At 36.2% G+C, this 19,478-nt stretch overlaps 1 protein-coding gene across 1 annotated transcript in view; it reads right to left on the bottom strand.

Annotated features, from left to right (window-relative positions):
- Nucleotides 1–19,478, bottom strand: part of SRFBP1 (serum response factor binding protein 1) — a 66,911-nt gene that overhangs the window by 37,411 nt on the left and 10,022 nt on the right. The window contains exons 2-3 of the mRNA XM_006927549.5: nucleotides 18,760–18,848; nucleotides 17,656–17,728 (exon numbers count right to left, since the gene is read on the bottom strand). Coding sequence (XP_006927611.1) covers nucleotides 17,656–17,728; nucleotides 18,760–18,848 — 162 coding nt within the window. The remainder of the gene's footprint in view (nucleotides 1–17,655; nucleotides 17,729–18,759; nucleotides 18,849–19,478) is intronic.

Here is a 19,478-nt window from a genome sequence, read left to right as displayed (position 1 = left end):
ACATTCCTTAATTTAAAAAAAAATGTTGCTAAAAAATGCTAACCATTATCTGAGCTTTCAGCAAGTCATATTCACTGAACACAGATCACCATAACAAATATAATAATGAAAAAGTTTGAAATATTGCAAAAATTATCAACATGTGGCACAGAGATGTGAAATGAGAAAATGCTATTGGAAAATGGTGCCAATAAGCTTGCTCAACACAGGGTTACCACAAACCTTCAATTAGTAAAAGATGCAGTATCTGTGAAATGCAATAAAGTGAAGCACAATAAAACGAGGTAGGCCCGTATAAAAAGTCCGTTGCATTTTGGGGCGCCTGGGTGGCGCAGTCGGTTAAGCGTCCGACTTCAGCCAGGTCACCATCTCGCGGTCCGTGAGTTCGAGCCCCGCGTCGGGCTCTGGGCTGATGGCTCAGAGCCTGGAGCCTGTTTCCGATTCTGTGTCTCCCTCTCTCTCTGCCCCTCGTCCGTTCATGCTCTGTCTCTCTCTGTCCCAAAAATAAATAAACGTTGAAAAAAAAAAATTAAAAAAAAAAAAAGTCCGTTGCATTTCTACACACTAATAACAAGCTGTCAGAAAGAAAAACTAACAAAACAATCCCAATTACACCAAAAGAGTAAAATATCTAAGATTAAATTCAACCAAAGAGATGAAAGACCTTCTCTGAAAACTATAAGACACTGATGAAAAAAATGGAAGATGGCACAAATGAAAGTTATACCATGCTCATGACTGGAAGAATTAATACTGTTAAAATGTCTATACTACCCAAAGCAATTCACTGATTCCATGTAATCCTTATCCAAATACCAATTGCATATTTCAGAGAACTAAAACAAATATTTCTAAAATTTGCATGGAACCACAAAAGACCCCAAGTAGCCAAAGCAATCTTGAGTAAAAACAAAAAGCAGGAGGTATCACACTTCCAGATGTCAAACAATACTACAAAGCTATAGTAATCAAAATAGTATGGTTCTGGCACAAAAAACACTTAATCAATGGAAAAAGAATAGAGAGCCCAGAAATAAACCCATGCTGCACGGTCAGTTAATCTATAACAAAGTACACAAGAATGTACAATAGGAAAGAGGCAGTCTCTTCCATAAATGCTGGGAAAATTGGGCAGGTACATGCAAAAGAATGAAAATGGACCATTTCCTTCCACCATAAACCAAAAAAAACAAAACCAAAACTCAAAATGTATTCAAGTCCTAAATGTTAAGACCTCAAACCCTAGAATAAAACATAGGCAGTAAGCTCTTGGACAATGGTTTTACCAATATTTTTTGGGATCAGCCTATAGGCCAGAAAAACAAAAGCAAAGATAAAGAAACAAGGACTATAGCAAACCAAAAAGCTTTTGCTTAGCAAGGGAAATCATTAACAAAACAAAAAGGCAACCTACAAAATGGAAGAGGACACTCACAAATGACATATATGATAAGGGTTTAGAACTCCTAAAACTCAATATTAAAAAAAAAAAAAAAAAATCAATCCTCTAATTTAAAAGCAGGTAGAGGACCTGAATAGATGTTCTTTTTCCAAAGAAGACCTATAGATGGCCAATAGGTACATTAAAAAGATGCTCAAAATCATTAACCATCAGGGAAATGACAAACTACAATGAGCTACTACACCATACCTGTCAGATTAGCTATTATCAAGAAAAATAAATGAATAAATAAATAAATAAATAAATAAATAAAATAACAAGTGTTTATGAGGATATGAAGAGAAGGAAACCCTCATGTACTCTTGGTGAAAATGTAAACTGGTGCAGCCACTGTGGAAAACAGCATCCTCAAAAAAAAAAAAAAAAAAAAAAATTAAAAATAGAACTACCACATGATCCAGCAATTCCACTTCTAGCAATTCTGCTCAGAAAATGAAGACACTAATTTGAAAAGTCACATGCACCCTAAGTTCACTGCAGTATCATTTACAATAACCAGATATGGAAGCAACCTAGGTATCTACTGATGGACAAATGGATAAAGGAGACGTGATGTGTATGAGACAACATGGATGGACCTACATGGTATCATGCTACGTGAAATAAGTCAGAACAAGAAGGACAAATACCATATGACTTCACTTATATGTGGAATCTAAAAAACCTGCTAAATGAACATGCAAAACAGAAACAGAATCATCAATCCTGAGAATAAGCTGCTGGTTGCCACAGGGGAGGGGAGTAGTGGAAGGATGGGTGAAATAGGCGAGGGAGACTAAGAGCTATGACTTTCCGTTATACAATAAGGAAGTCACAGGGAAGAAAAGTATAACATAGGAAATATAGTCAATAAACTTGTAATAAGTTTGTGTGATGACAAAAAAATAACTAGATTTACCACAGTGATCATTTTATAATGTGTACAAATGTTGAATCTCTATGTTGTATACCTGAAATGAACAGAATGTTGTATGTCAACTATACTTCAATTAAAAAAAAATAGGGGCACCTGGGTGGCTTGGTTAGTTGAGTGTCTGACTTCGGCTCAGGGCACGATCTCGCGGTCCGTGAGTTTGAGCCCCACGTTGGGCTCTGTGCTGACAGCTCAGAGCCTGGGGCCTGCTTTGGGTTCTGTGTCTCCCTCTCTCTCTGCTCCTCCTTGACTCACACTCTGTCTCTCTCTGTCTCTCAAAAATGAAAAATGTTAAAAAAAAATTTTTTTAATAAAAGCCAACCAAAAAGACAATTTAATTTTCAAAGTAACATGCAAATGACCTGAACTGATAACACAAAGGAAGATACAATGCACCACACTGTTAAAAACTCCTTAGCTAAGTACTTTTGTGCATGAAGATGAAGTTAAGCAGGGCAACTTTTGGTTAGGAATGTACTTCTCAATGGTGGGAACAATAGAAAGATACAAATGGCTGTGGGACTGTTCTCAAATTGTACATATTTCCCATCCATTATGATATTATTTCCCCAGGCATGAATCTTCATGCATTTATCCCCTGCCTCCCCCAACCAAACCACTGTTTGTGAGGTTGGTGAAGGCTGTGACAATGATTCACTCTAGTTTTCTAAGAGTGTGTGTGAGGTGGTGATGACTGTTGCCTTTTCGGAGCTAGAGAGTCATAAAAACAGGAATGCACCAAGTACATGTGGGAAATATAATGGTGACTGTTATATGCAGACAGAAATAGAGATGAAAGAGAAAGCTGCTCAATATGAGAAAGGCCAAGTGACAAAAAAGCTTTTAATACCTATAAGGAATTAGACTTGGTGTGGGAGTCCAGAGGAAGCTAATTTAGGCTCCTGAGCAGGAGAGTGATACAATAAAATAAATCAGTCTTACTACTGGGAAATTTTACTAGTGTCAGGTTTTCTGCTGGCAGCCAGTTAAAGAATTACTAAATGTCTACAAATAGTACTGTCTCACTTCAGTTCCAAGTTGACTTTCATGTTTAAAATTACATCTTCATATTCTCAAAATTAAACTGCATACATCTTTCTATTATAAATTATTTTCATCAAGATAGGAAAAAAAATTACTGATACAAAAATAACTACAATCTCAGGGAGCAAGCGCTAAAACAATTTATATAATTCAGTATTTCTAAGACTTGCATTTCACTTAACAGTAAGTATCAAATAATTTAGCCAAATGAAACTCCACAACCATCTTGTCATTACCTAGTCCTAGCTCTCACAGCAGAAATACGTTTTAGAAAACAAGACAAAATTGCTTGTTTAACCCAAGCAATCAAAATGGGATATATCTTTTAAGACAAAAAGAAAAAAAATCTAAACTCTTCCTAACACATAAAATTACTCACTTCTAACATGTCCAAAGCGATAGTCAGAGATAAGGTCCAGCATTTACATCAACCTGAAGATTCTACCAAGAGCACTTCTGCATTCTAACAAGTCCGAATAGACAGATTTTTTCGTTGTAGAGATTTTTTTCTAACAAAACGGCTGGCACTGGGAAGAAAGGTTTACTCTTTTTCCTTTGTTTAAAAGAACATATCGTCGTCAATTTATAAGGAGTAAATGAAATACTTAGAACCACTTAATTTTTATGTCTTCTCAGGATAACGTGTTAAGAACAAAAATAATCAATAAAAGTGAGAGGTTTATAGATAGTACGTGTTATTACTCAGTACATCAAAGAAAAAGAGGAAAAAATTACAGCTTGGTATGAACATACTGTATTTGCTTTTTTACTCCGAAAATATTTCATCTACATATGTTTGCTAGTTTTCCTTGCCCAACCATAACCAGAAACAAAGAAAACCTCAAACTCAATGGACAATTACATAGGTCTATAGCACATTCCACCCTCCTCTTCCCTCCCCAACAGTGAATCACCTTGAGAATTCATCAAAAAGACTTAGTTAGAGAAATTACATGAGGTGATTGAGCCAGCATTTTCCTGTAATTTCGGAGTTATGACTAAGATATACAGATGTGCTAGAAGGAATATAGGAATGTATTAAAAGAGTGGTGTTTAAAAGAATGAGGGAAAATCTTTCAAACTCCCAATGAAGTCAAACTATTTGTTATTATAAAATTCCTTCAAAGTATTTTCCCTAGAATCCTCAAGTTTCTGTAATCTTTTTCAAGGGCACATGATAATGAAATCCATATTCATTTCTTAATTATGTGTTAACAGTTTAAAAAGCCTATACCAATTAATACTGGAGTCGAGTTACATTCAATGTTTTTATAATACCAAATTTGGCAAGAAATGGGAATTTTTTTCCCATTTAACCGAATCATTACTAATTCACGGTCTCAAGGGAATTATTTTGGTCTTTAGCTTCCAGATAATATTTCTAAATGTTAAAATCACACACAAGACCTTTTACAGATATTGAGGCACTCTGTATCCTTAGGAAGGCCCAACTACTCTAATTAGGTCAAATTATGAACCGATCCAAACTTTTTCCCCCAAGAGTCAATGATGATATCTCATCTTTATTTTCCCCTTTCTATTAACATTGATCATTCAAACTATAATGCACAAGCACATTTCTCTACCATACCTAGTTATTCTTGATAAAATTATATACTTAATACTTTTAGGGGGTTAGGTTAGTAAAGTGTTAACACATGGACTACCAGTTCTGACAGATTTGGATTGAATTCTGGTTTCATCAAGGGTGTGTGACTTTGAGCAGAGCAATTATCCCTTAAACCCCGGTTCCCACATCAGTAAAATGGAGGAGCTCAAGAGGAACCTTGGAGAGATACTGCGAAGACGAGAGATACTACATGTAGGCTGCAGCAAAGTGCCTCCTGGAGCGGGGTAGGCGCTCCACAACTAGTAACTAACATTATTATTACATTGCTTATGAGCAGCGGTGCTCTTACATCTCAAGGTGAGCTTCCTTGTGCTAGAAATAAGTAAGTCTGGGATATGAAGTTGCTGCATTGTATCCTGCTATCTATCCTTCAAATTAAAGAATATTAAGGAAATAATCAATTTGTTTAATAAGTAACATTAATATTTTGTATTAAACTGTCAACTTCCCCAGGAAACCTTCTAGCTAAAAGCAATCTCTTGCTCTTTTAAAAATTTCAAACCACTCATTGTAACTTACAGCCTGTTTTTAGAACTGTGTGTCCCAGATCCTTTCTCTGACAGGGTTAAGATTTTTGCAGAGCAGGAACAATGAATCACATGGCATAAGACCTTTGTAAAGACATGTTAAGTAAATGTACAGGAAAAAATGAAGTCAGTCATTGCTTTCTGTCTAGTTAGCTAGTCTTCAATGTCTTTTCCCTCTAAATCAATCTTCCGTGGTCCTTCAGATTGGTCTTGCCAGAAAACAAATATGATTACTTAAAAACCTTTGGCCATCCATGTTTCCTAAACAGCTTTAAAAAGTAACTTCATCTACCATTGTGATTACTATCAACTGTTTGTGACTCCATTCACCCCATATTCCATCCAGGACATTAATTCACTCAAGAAGTCCTTGGCTGAATGTCTGCTTTTTGCCAATTAGTGCACTAGCACTGGGTAAGGCCTTATCCTCAAAAAAGGTGACATACAAAGAAAAAGCTGCAATTCAACTGGCAAAATACTATAAAAGAAGTGAATACTCGTCCCAAATCACACCATGTACTTTTAGGCCTGTATGCTTTGTACTCAATGTGCTCTCTTTACCTAGATGGCCTTTTCCAAACCAGAATCCTATCTATTCTTAGAGCTGCAACTCAGTGTCCCCCATTCAGTAAGGTCTTTCCTAAGTCCTATAAGTAATTAAATTAACGGATCCCTTTCTGGACTTCTACAACTCTGTGGTTACAATACTGGAAGAGTATGTATCCTAAACAGACACTTATGCTTATTGCTTGTTTCCCACAGAACAGTAGGTCCCCCGACAGAAGAAATCCATTCATCTACATACACAGTAGGAGGTTCCCAATCAAAATTTATTTAACTAACCTGAGCACGTAATACAGAATTTATTGTAAAATTTACAAATTTTATGGATCTTAAGGTAAATGATCATTAATAAACTGGGATGCTATCTTACATTGTGATGAACAGAAGAATAATTTTTATTGGTTAACTAAACCCAAACCTACAAGTTCTATTTTAATACAGAGTTTTAACAGATATCAATAATTAGAAAAGTGAATATTTCCCTCTCCTCCTTCTCACCGGTATATAAAATGGAACACCCTATAAAGGGTTTGGGCAGTGTTTATAAAAAAGGGGGGTAAGTAAACTATATATTTTTATTGTAATTTCTAAAGAAGCATTTTCAATTGAAACAATCACTTCCCTTAGAATTACTGTTATTTCTTAGAAGACTACACAGCTTACATAATTTAGCAAGTAGAGAACACAAAATAAAATTCTTCATATTCAAGAAAAAAAGCTAAAATAATATTTTCTCTTGTGATCATAAAATAGTAATTCTTTGAGGAGCCAAGACCCTAATACCAGTTATTCTAACACGTAGGAAAGAACAAAAAGAATACAAGGTTTGCACTGCGATAGAAATCTAGCAAAGTTGGAGATGTGTTCAAGTTGGGAGTGTAAACGTTTGAATGTGATTTGTCTCCATTTAACCAAACTTCAGGTGACGTTCAGTTAAATAAAAAAGAAAATCCTATTTTGCAAGACCCGTTATTTACTCTTCTTATTGTTGCTTTTCTCTCGGGCCTGTTGTCTTCCATTGTGTGTTTCCAACAAAGTATGTTGTAATATTTGCCTCTTTTCTCAAACACCACATTATTTCGTACTGGAATTATGATAGTACTATTGGTTGTCCAAATTTTTAAAATTAATAGTTGAAAAGGGCTTTGGGTACTTTCACAGTTAGTAAGAATGTTCTGCCAAGGTTGTAAGTTCAAATTTCCAGAATTACAAAACTTAAAAAATTAAATAAAAACAATACAAAAGTAAGAAATATTTTTTAAAAGGTCATGGGATACTCCTTTTTTACTTCCTACCCCTAAATCCTGTTTATCCACTCAGGAGCCTTTGAACTAGGCTGATCTCGAATGAAGCAATTCCAAAATCAGTTTTTTTTTTTAAATTAGGTGTGTAGAGTGACTCAGTAAATGATAACCACATATTCATCACTTTTGCCAACAAGAACCTCTAACTTATCCTCTGTTTTCAAGCAGAAGTAAGCAGGTTCAAAGTGAGGATGGGCACCACTTTTATTTGCCACAAATACTCTTACTTAAAAGATAAAAATAAAATCTGTTAAGGCCACCAGAGACTTGATACACTATCTTCCTATCAACACAGCTTAATAATGCAATACTGTTAAGGGTTTCAGGAATATGACTTACTCAGAAAGCTGGCTTAAAGCTGCAGAAACCACATGCCAGGAAGCAAACTGAAATTCCAATGTCATGATCTGTTTCTAAACGCTGTTCCATGAGTGTGAGGGAAGCGGTATATACTGATCTTTTAAAATACCGCTATGACTTCCTGTTTATCATTTCAAATACCACAGGTTGGGTATACAAGGCATCCTACACTGCCTTGGAAGCAATATAAATTTTGGCTTAAAAAAAATTAAATTAGATGGAAAATGGTCCAAGAGCAATGGCTAAGGTGACTGTGAAATGAAGAACCTATTCATCTTCTGTTGCTGATATTTAACATTAAAAACGACTCTACGATTTTAGACTGTTCTCAATAATGGGTGAGTGTTCTACTTGTCTACAAAGACACAGAGCAACCCTGACATTCTAAATAATGCCAATAAAAGTAAAAAAAATATGCTTAAAATTCACTCAGTCAGCTAGCTAGGCAACATCCACTATGTACCTCACACATTAGTAGGTGTGGGAACAGAGAGAACTGAATAAAACCACCAATTTTCTTCTTTTTTTCCTTAAGGACTGATAGTTATTTTTTTAAATGTTTATTTATTTTTGAGAGAGAGAATGTGTGAATGCACAAGTGGTGGAGGAGCAGAGAGAGGGAGAGAGAGAATACCAAGCAGGCTCCATGCTGTCAGTGCAGAGCCTGACGTGGGGCTCCAACTCACCAACTGTGAGATCATGAACTGAGCAGAAATCAAGAGTCAGATGCTTAACTGAGCGAGCCAGCTAGGTGCCTTAAACCACTAATTTTCTTAAGGTCTAAGTAGTAGGAATGACATGAAAGGAGAATGCACTGCTATGCAACAGAAGAAATACATACAAGGTAAGGGGGCTGTATGGAGGAGGTGGTGAATAATTCTGGGGTCAGAGTGGTGGTATGAGAGACTGTCTCCAAAAGCAAGGAACCTAAGAACTAGGTGTTAAAGAAGAGAATAAGTCTATTCAGGACAGAGAATATATAAAAAACCTGATCAACAGCAAGGAGGCATGAAATAGACTGATACGTCTGGGATTTGGCAGAGCTGGCATAAGAAGTATGGGGTACATGGAAGTGAGAGGAAGAGGAGAAGTAGAGCCAGAGTTCAGATCACACAGGGCCTTGTGTGCCACACCGGAGACTCCTGATCACATCGGCATTTTAGAGAGGTCACTGATCACAGTGAAAAATGTGATTTGAAGGAGGTGAGACCAGATGCAGGAAGTCAAGGTGAGAAAGAATAAGCGCCCAAGCTAAAGTGGTTACATACTTAAAAGAGACAACAGATTTGACAAAGGACAAGATTTGGGAGCAGCAGGTAACTAAGGGAGAAGGGAATGCAAAAGGGTTCCTAGATTTCTGGCTTAGTTAGGAAACTAGATGAACAGTGTCAAAACCAAAATCAGGAACAGAAGAGAATACCTGAATAAGAGAGTCATGGTGAGTCATAAAACGTTAGGGTCAATATTCATACACTGACATCTTTTAGACTATCTGGTCATCCACCATCTCTTCTCTATGGTACAAGTGAAAGCTGTCTGGAGAGTCAGAGAGAAGGGGAGGGAGAACAATGGGACAAGTGGGTGAAGGGATGGAAAATGAGGAAAAGCAGAGACGAGCAAAAAATGGAGGCAAAAGGGGCAAGAAGGAAATGTGTAAGAACCAGCTGAGTTTCCTTTTTTTTTTTTTTTTAATGTTTATTCATTATTGAGAGACAGAGCATGACAATGGGAGGGGCAGAGAGAGGGGTGACACAGAATCTAAAGCTGGCTCCAGGCTCTGAGTAGTGAGCACAAAGCCTGATGCAGGGCTCCAATTCGCAAACCACAAGATCATGACCTGAGCTGAAGTCGGATGCTTAACTGACTGAGCCACCCAGGCACTCCACCAGCTGAGTTTCTAAAAGCTCTGTACATTCTGACTATAGTCCCCAGCAAGAAACTGCGTTCTTGCCCTTAGGCTTCTTAAGAAACTCCACAATCCTAACAAAAGGCCTTTGTAGCTTAGCTCTGTGAGTCATGTACAATGTTGAATTTCAAGTGCATGCACAAATACCTAAGTGGAGCTAATATAAGCGTGCATATCTTATATGAAAGATTTGCATCAAAGAGAGATTATAGTGTCCAGAATAGTGATCGTAGTTCAACTTGCAAGCAGCTGGGTTACAGGGTGCCGTGTGAGAAGCTAAAGAAAGAACTGAAGGGGAGAGGCATCTGGGTGGCTCAGTTGGTTAAGCATCTGACATGGTCTTATGGCTCATGGGTTCCTGCCCCTTGTCAGGCTCTGTGCTAACAGCTGAGAGCCTGGAGCCTGCTTCAGATTCTGTGTCTTCCTCTCTCTTTGCCGTTCCCCTGCTTGTGCGCGTGCACGCTCTCTTTCTTTTCTTTCTCTCTCTCTCTCTCTCTCTCTCTCTCTCTCGTAAAAATAAACATTTTAAAAAAGTAGGAAAAAAAAAGAAAGAAAGAACTGAAGGGGAGCGCCAATATACAGATAAGAGTTAATGCTACTCAAAGAAACGGAGGAACAGGGAGGAGCGAAACTCAGTGGCTACCAGGGGAATGTGAACTGAGGAGGTCAAGGTCACAGTGGCTATACTAGTAGGAACAAAGATGTTATTCTAATAAGGGGAAAAGAAGATACTGAGAGGCAGTTAAAGGAGGATGATGGGTGTTCAGGCACAGACTAAACAAGTTTATTAGCTGAGGAACAAACAGAAAGAGGGAGAGTTTGAAGCTATTGGTGAAAAAAGGCGTAAGTAATGAAAGAGACAAAAGGGACACGGCAAATTAAGAGGGATGGGTCCTGAATATAAAGTGGAAAAAAAACAAAAAACAAAAACAACTTTCCCCTCAAGACCAATGAGAACAAACTATCAGTCTGGGGTTAGTTTCTGAAGAAACAAAGACCTATAATAAATTTTAGAATCACCACCTGTCACTTTTTAAATACCAAAGTACAAGGAAGATTGTATCTAAAACAATTATTACCATCACAAAAAATTAGATGTTAAAAGGGCAAATGTCTAGAAAGGCCTTACTCTACCAAAAATATAAAATAAGGAATTGCTGATTTAGTAAAATAGGTATCTAAGGGGTGTAAGTAGTACCATGACAACATGTCAAAACATGTCAACAGCTGCTCTGTAATTAAAAGAGAAATTCCAATTATTACACTACTTCAAAATCTAAATACTATCTCAGTATGAAGCTATAAAGGCACTCTTGCTCATGCCTGAAAGAGACAGGAAAGTAAAAGTTGCGAGTAAGCAAATTCATATAAAAGAAAAGAATGTGGGAGCAAGAAATGACTTTTTGAAAGCTTAATCCATTTGATCTTCTTCATTTGATGGTTGCAAAACGGAAGCCTAGAGAGAGGTTCAAGTTCATCACATGAATTATAGTTGAACTTTACAACTTAGATCTCCATTTTTTAGTTATCCATTTATCCTTACTTTTTTTTCTTTTGGCCTAAGGACAGGGGTGGAAAAACTCTTACTACGTTCTAACGAAAAAGTAGGCAGAAGCATCGAAAGAAAAAACCTACTCAGCTCAGCAGGATAAGACTGCTTGTTCATGACTGATGTCCTCTCCAGCAACAGATGCCTTTCAGATTTACCTTAGTGCAAGAGCCACTGAATCTGACTTCGTTCAGTCTCCCTATTCACCTATTTTATGAGCTGTCTATTCAAGAAAGTGTCCACCAGAACAGATACTACCAGGAGCTACAGTAAAAAAGAAAAGCAAACAAGGGAAAAAGAAGCAAAAATATGATGGGACAAGTAGGAATAAAGGAGAAAAATTAAACAGTCCTGCAGGTGGAACTGTTCTCATCGGTGCCTGGATGGCGAAACTGTTTTGGAGAAGAGTGTTACTTCTCTCCCTTTTATGAACGAATACCATGCTGAGTTTTTATTGGGGATCTTTAAAGTTAACCTAAAGGTTTCAAGAAATCATTTATTACTTGATTTCCTTAATGCACTACAGAAAAATAACCTAATTAAAAGTACAGATTTATGAAAGTTACTTTCAAGTCACAGTATGGATTGTTGCAGACCCAGGAGCCATAAAAGATCATAAGGCACACATGTTCAAAGAATCTGGGAAGTAAATGAGAAAGAGAAACACTATACCTCTTCCATGCTTGGACCAATGTCTGCAGCTTCTAGGTTTCAGAACTGAAGAAAAACAGGGCTTTGAAACAAATTCAGCCTTCAGAGTTGTCAGACATCTTTTTATAGGTACAAAACAGGATGGGGACAGGGAGGAGGAAAGGCATACTCAGGATCGCAGGAGTAAGAACAAAACCCATTTTGTTGCGATCAGCATGGTTCTGCAAAGTAGGCTAGGCCGCAGAAGAACTATAACTTAAAAAACTCCTCAATAATCATCATCAAATAATGGAGTTTGCACACCGAAAATGATGCTGCTAACTTTGAAAACACAACCACTACCACTGCTAACAAAGACACCTAGATGATCACTCCCTTCTTGAACGAGCCTTTTGGTTTCCCAGATACCAAACTCTCTTGGTTCTTTCTCCTCCCATGGCTATCCTTTCTCAGTCTCTTTGACTTATTCTTCCTCATCTCTCTAAGATGTAAATCTACATTGTCTTGAAGTGCTCAGGTCTCTTTCCTTAGCTAGTTACAGTTACTTCCAGCTTTGGATACCTTCATTTCTGGGTAGGAGACTAAGGTACTAACAGATCGTACAGTTAACTCCCTTGTCCCTCACTTCCCCCAGCAACAGCCATAGAGCTTGGACATGCTAGAAAAAACCCTGCCTAAAGGTAATAGGGAGTAAATGAAAGCAAAAATACAGATAGGGAGTGGAAGCTGACTAAGCTAACGTAAAGATGGGAAGCTTTACAAATAAATACATTCTCTTCAAAGTATACTCTTCAGAGTACGGACCAAGGCTAACTGAAGTCTGCATGGTTAGGGTTCAAGAGCAGTGGCAGGGGAACATGTGGAAGAGCCAGTTTCAAGCAGGTCACTGAAGCAGAAAAGACCTGAACTGAGGCTGGAGCTGCTATCTAAGAAACAAAGTTTGTGGTTAAAGCCTAACCAAAAAAATTAACTAATACAACCACTCTTTGCAGAAAACCAATCAAACCCAGAATCTCTACTATCTGACCTCTATTATGTCCAGGGTAAAATCCTCATATGAAGAACCAAAAAACAGAAACACCTGCATTCTCCAGAGGCAAAAATGGCTATTATCAATAACCTTAATGATACATACCTGCATATATTTGTAAAAATTCTCCTCAGTGAATTACAATTTTATCAGAGAAAAAAAATCTCAGCAGAGAAACAGAAACAATAAAAAACCGTTGACTGATTCAGCCACAGAACATCTATCACTGAGTGAAAGATTACAAGGTATTCATATTGTCTCAAACTTGTAACTTCACAAATTTACTTAATAATTGCAAACAGAAAAAGGTGCCTTTAAAATGGAGAAACTGAGACAACATCCAAACCAAATGATTAGAACTTAACACCAATAAACATGGATATGACACAATGTAGCATTATTCTTATTATACTGCACAATCACAATTTTTCTATAGGTTTGAAACATTCTCCAAACAGGTGGAGGGAAGCACAAACAAAGCAAGCAAAAAGACTATTACAAATCTGGGAAGAATTAAAGCAGTTGTCCTGGGATCCATTCACTTTATCAGAAAGAAACTCTAAGAAAAGTAGGTGAAGGAGTTTGATGTACTTGTTAATAATATACTGTTAACTGGTCCTCCTGGTAAACAGATTAGTGATTTTTGTTAAGAGGAAAATCTTTACATGAGGAATGCTCTTAGTAGGATGTCCTTTGTTAAGGATGTTTATAGTAAACAAACTCAAAAATCTACAGACTTATGAGGCATGGCCCACTGGAGAAAATCACTTAAACTATACAACCCTGGGGAATAGAAGGGACAAGTTTCAAAATCTATATGCTCTCTGCTATGAGGTAATAACTACACCTCCTCATTTAAAGACCTCATCTATTCTGGGCCAGAAAGTGCCTGCCTGACGTAGAAAGGACGGACTTGGGGAATCGCCCAGAGTTCCAGATATCTCTCCTTGTTCCAGATATGTGCCTTCTGACTGCATATCCTTGCAACTATTAGTAAAGTTGGATGGTTGGTAAGATCTTTAATATGTGTCTGATTGATTCTTTGTACTGGCTTATAAGCAAAAGATGAAACCATCAAAAATAATTATGATCTAAGATGAATTTAAATAAAAACTAAAACGTTAGAATAAGTGAACTGTTCTATTGATTTGATAAAAAACAGTTAACACAGTATACTTACAGGAAACATAAGGCATCTTTTATCCTATGGCAAAATTTCTTTTTAAGCGTTCACAGAAGAAAACTTTAACTAAAACCTAAGTATATGAGATTTCTCCACCAATTTTTAAAAAGCAAATATAACCAGAAATATCACAAAATTTTAACACATGAAAATATATGATGATAAGCCTGCAATTGAGTGGGTGTATGTAGCCCAGAACTCTTCTCAACATGTCTTTTGAAATACGAATATGCCTAATTTACAGAGTTGCGGTGAAATTCAAATGATATGACATAAATATTATCATAATCTACACCATTTTTCCTATCTGTGGTCCACAATGACAACCACTTAGAAACAGGCTATGAAGGAGCATGAGACAAGGCGATCCTAACAGCTGATGCCAGCTCAAAGGCTGCTTTGAGTAAGAGCCCTGAACATGTAAAAAATAGGGGATGAAACAAAATTAGGAAGTTTTAAAACAGAGAAGTAAGGGCAGCAGGCCGGATAAGGTCTCCTAGAACGTGCAAGTTCTCAGTGTCCAGGAATACTTGGCACAGGGAAGAGTAACAGCCTCAGCGAGGAACAAGTAAGAAAAGACACGCAGACACAGGTAACTGAACATATTTAGCTGGGAGGAATCAAGGAAAGGGAAAACATGTTGCATGTCTTTGGGCCTTAATCCTCTAGAGGACAGCTACCATGTTTATTATATTATCTCATCTGGGAGAGCAGAATCTAGATGTATTTCAGGAAATTCTTATCTTACTGAGGCAGCACCATCAAGTAGCTACCTCCATTCACTTCAAAATAGTTATGAAGCCCATCCCCTAATAGCTGTGTGACCTTGGTCAACCTGCTTAATTTCTCTAAGCCTCAGTTTTGTATTCTGTAAGACTGAGACAATAATCATGTCAACTTCATTAAATCATGAATATAAAATACACAATACAGTACCTGGCACATACTAAATGCTCAGTAAAAGCCAGTCATTACCTTTATTACTTAAGAAGGAATTCCTTGAGCATTTTGGTTGGCTGCATGTTATGTCTTAATTTTACTATCTCCTTCTCTGGCTAGCTAACAAAAATCTGTAAAAGTTAATAAGCTACTTTAACTTCCAAAGAAAAAGGAACTGTTTCAGAAGACAGTACTTACATCAAAGTTTTAAAAGTATGAATACTATTAGCAAAGACAGCAAAGACCTGGTATTCATACATTACAGTCTATAAAATTAGAACCTATGATTTTAAAGTAACATAAAGATCAGGCCTTTTTTTTTTTTTTTCTTGGCCAGAAAACACAAACTCCCATTTCTAAAAATATCTCAGGTTTTCTTCTTGAGGAAGTCAGCTTGCAACAAAATACCCTATTATCATAGAAGGCAAGTATAGGACGATATGTCATGAACAAGTCTATAAAAATGTAGTGGTATAGGAGCTAAAGAAAAAATTCATCTGGGAAAACAATTATGTAGAGGTTTTTCTCCAAATTTAATTGAGACTGTAAGTTTTCTGTTTTGTAACTATTTCTTTGATACTCCCATGTAGATGATGAACATTTCCTTAAGAAATCACAGATGACCTTTCAATTTTCAAAGTCCTCTATGATTTGCTTCTTTTAGAAAAGTACACTGATTGTGTAAAAGAATCTGGAGCGAGAAATAACATTTCAAATGTAAGGAAAGCATACGGTCTTTCTAGTACACTTTTTAGTCGGTTTTTTAAATTTAAATGTAATCCAGTTTTTAAGCAGCATTATGAAAGAAGTTGATGTCAGAGTAACCAATCTAGACCACTAGAACCAAGAATTCAAAGAAATATATACACTATTAATTTTACAAATACAAAGAACATACAGGTGATAACTTTTAGCTTTCTATGAGCCAACAATTCCATAGCGGTCTTATATAATCTAGGAAAACAAACAAACAAACACACAAGGTCATGACACAGCAATTTTGTAAACCTATAAACTTGAATTATCACTGGGCTTGATTTCCTATTGCTGATAAGGTTTAAGAATAACAGAAAACAACTTTCACATGCAGACCAAATAGGCCTTTTCTTTTTAATTAACTAAACTATATTTATCATTGAGACCTACAGAAGGGAAAATTAATGAATATATTTTAATCTCAAACTTCATACACCACATATAGGCTTACTGTATACAAAACATCCTTCCCAGGGTAAAATAAAATCAGCAGTTATACAGTAGTTCAAAGCATCTCAATAATCTAGGACTGCAAAAATCACTATTTGGAAGAAATTACAGGGAAAAATTTAGGTAAGGAATGTAATTTAGTAAGGACCTTGGTTAAGAGAAAGTGAAAGAGAAAAAGGGATAAATCATAATTTCCTATCTCAGTGTTACACTCAAAACAAAAATCTCCAAAGATTTTATTTCTCATAGGAATTTCACAGAAAAAAAAAAAAAAAAAAGGTCTATGGAAAGGCCTACGTGATGTGTAATCCATAGTCAAACAAACAATAATTAGGAGTCACATACAGAATATTTTGACTGAATGTCTTGATAAAACGGGGATTAAAACTACGAGAAAGGAAAGATGTATCAAATGAATTCCATGATTTTTGTAGACCTGTGAACATAAATCAAATTACCCATAAAAAACATAATTCACACTAAAGGAGAATCATGTCCTACCTTTATTTCTAGTCAGATTAACTGTGATAACTTTGTTATAAAACACTTTACAATCCCTTCAAAAGGAAAAAATGGTGAGAAGCTTTGATGACCTAACTCAATTAGAATACTGTTAGAGAAATCTCTTGCTCTTTTATCTATCTCAAAACTTGGAAGATATACCAAAACGTAATAGTCAAACATACATGCAAAATGACCCTGCAATTAAGATAATTGCTGGTACCAAATGTTGTTTTTAAGTTCTGCAATAAAACAGTCTCCCAGACATTTAATAGTATGTCATTTGGTAAATGAAAGTTTCCACAAAGTAAGAGCAGTGAGAAGACCTAAAAATTATGCTAGTGAAGAGTCTGGCTGAAAGAAACAAAAATACGGATCATTTTGGTCCAACACTAATTTTATTTCAAGTTACTACAGAGCTGAATAAAATGCTGACACCACCACACAAAAATTTATTGAATTGGCAATAGGCAAAGCATGATGTCAGCCACCAACATCACCATCCGCATTACCAAACAGCATAAACGCTTTAATTCTAGAACTTAACGTGGACTTGATGTGTGTAGTTTGGGTAAAAATAAAAATCTTAGGCATGAGGCATTGTTAAACATAGATGAGTTTAGTTTGGCAGAGTTTCGATGCAAATTATTCTAATGCTTTAACAACTTCAGTAAAAAACATGGAAAAATGTAAGCTTAAACATACAATTTTCTAAATGTGCTACATTCTTCAGCAAACAGACCCATAAAAATAAGTCTCAAACAGCAATAACATTCAAATAACAACACACACACACACACACACACACACACACACACACACACACGGCAGGCTGAGAGGAGACATGGAAACACACATGTATATTCACACTCACACAAGGCCTGACCTTCATTGCATGAATTTCTTCAAGCAATCGTTGTGCCCGTCTCTGGTTTTTTAACAGTGCATCTTCAGTACCCCTGTAAAAATTACATGAAAATGTACAGCCAGGAAAAGCATTTATTTTAGACTCACATCATAATAAGTCTTCATTTTTTCTAGAAAAGCACAAAAAGTCTTTAAATAACAAGCACTATTATCCTGCATTGTCCTGCACATCCACTGCCTAACACATACCCCGATTCCATCAACAAACCCAAGTTTTTGGCAAATTATAAGCATTATCTGGCATTATATTAATGACTATTACTACTGAGAGACAGTATGCCTTTTAACTCCTTAAAGGAAAGGCGAAATAATATTTTTTAATCAAATGATTAACAGCACACTGCATTTAACGTAACATAGGCTAATGAGCTACCATTAAAGTTTGGATACAATTTTATTCAACAAAATTTTATTCTCTGCAATTAAAGGAATACAGAAAGAGAAATACCTGATTATATCAGAGAAAAAGGTTATTTATAATAGAAAGAACAAGAAATTAAGCAGGAGCAAAATATCTGAAGACCATGCTTAATGAGTAAAAACTGCAAGTAACACATTTACTTTAATATTAGTGACAATGAGGTTTCAAAATATTTAAAAATTGATGGAAAACAATGCTTTGATAAAGACTTCCACAAGGTTCTAAAGATTTCAACTTACGTAGCAATTCAATGGATAAAGTGCTATAAAATTTTTATTACTGATTCAAGGTATTACCAGATTTATTAAACGACATCAAACATCTTAAAATAACTTCTAATAACACAAAACACGTAAGTAACTCTGAAGGACTTTCACTCTGCAAAGGCTTCCAAAATGAGAGCTCTGCAAGAACAGCAGAATTCATCATGTATCTTAAACAAACGTGGCCCAGACCACGTGAGGATGTGCTGACATAGCACACTGTATCCCACTCAGACCCCCTCTCCGTATAAAAAAAAGTGCTGCATGAGTAAGATACTTAATTATTTCTCCAGGTCCCACCCTCAGATTTTGTAAATACTGAATAAAAACAACTTCTGACATTTCATTAGTCATAGGACCATGACTTCAAATGACTAACTTTTTTGACTTGAGTCTGCCAACGCTTCTGACAAGTTTTCGGATAACCAGCACTCGGATTCTCTTCACGTCTTTTCTCATCTTCACAACCTTTGAGGAATGAAACCAAAATTAGAAAGGTATTCTCTTCATTCAAGGAGAAACACACTTTATTTTGAATCTTAATATTAGAGATTAAGTCTAGTCACTCTAACTGAATTTTTAAGCACAGTTACAGTTAGATGAAATCCAACTTGTTCCATCAACACTGAAGCAATAAATCAACATTCTAAAAATGTGTCTGAGGACTTAAGAGAAATGAGTTACAATTTTTTAAAAAGTCACAGCATTCTCGGTGATTAGTATTTTAATACTGCACTTGTGTTTTGAGCTCCCTGAGATGGGAGAGCGTCATATTCATCTTGGTTCTCTTGGGTTTAAAACAGAGCTTCACCTATAATGGTAGGAATTTAATTTACTGAGTGTTCATATTACCAAAAACAAACGTGTGAAAGTGGTAACATTTTCCTTATTTATGCAGCATCCCTTGCATTTGTTTCCAGTAACAAATTTCAAGCATAACTTTAAAAGAGATGTGAAAAACACAAGGGGCATGCGCACACGCACACACACTGACAGATGCTTTAAATCATCCTATTAGAGAGGAGTGTTGAACTCTAAGAATGAAACAACAGAAAGATCAGCCAAGAAGTGGAAATATTCTAATAATGAAGAACTACA

The sequence above is a fragment of the Felis catus genome, chromosome A1 (assembly GCF_018350175.1).
Source record: "Felis catus isolate Fca126 chromosome A1, F.catus_Fca126_mat1.0, whole genome shotgun sequence".
Taxonomy (NCBI): Eukaryota; Metazoa; Chordata; class Mammalia; order Carnivora; family Felidae; genus Felis; species Felis catus.
This window is presented reverse-complemented; position numbering and strand designations above follow the sequence as displayed.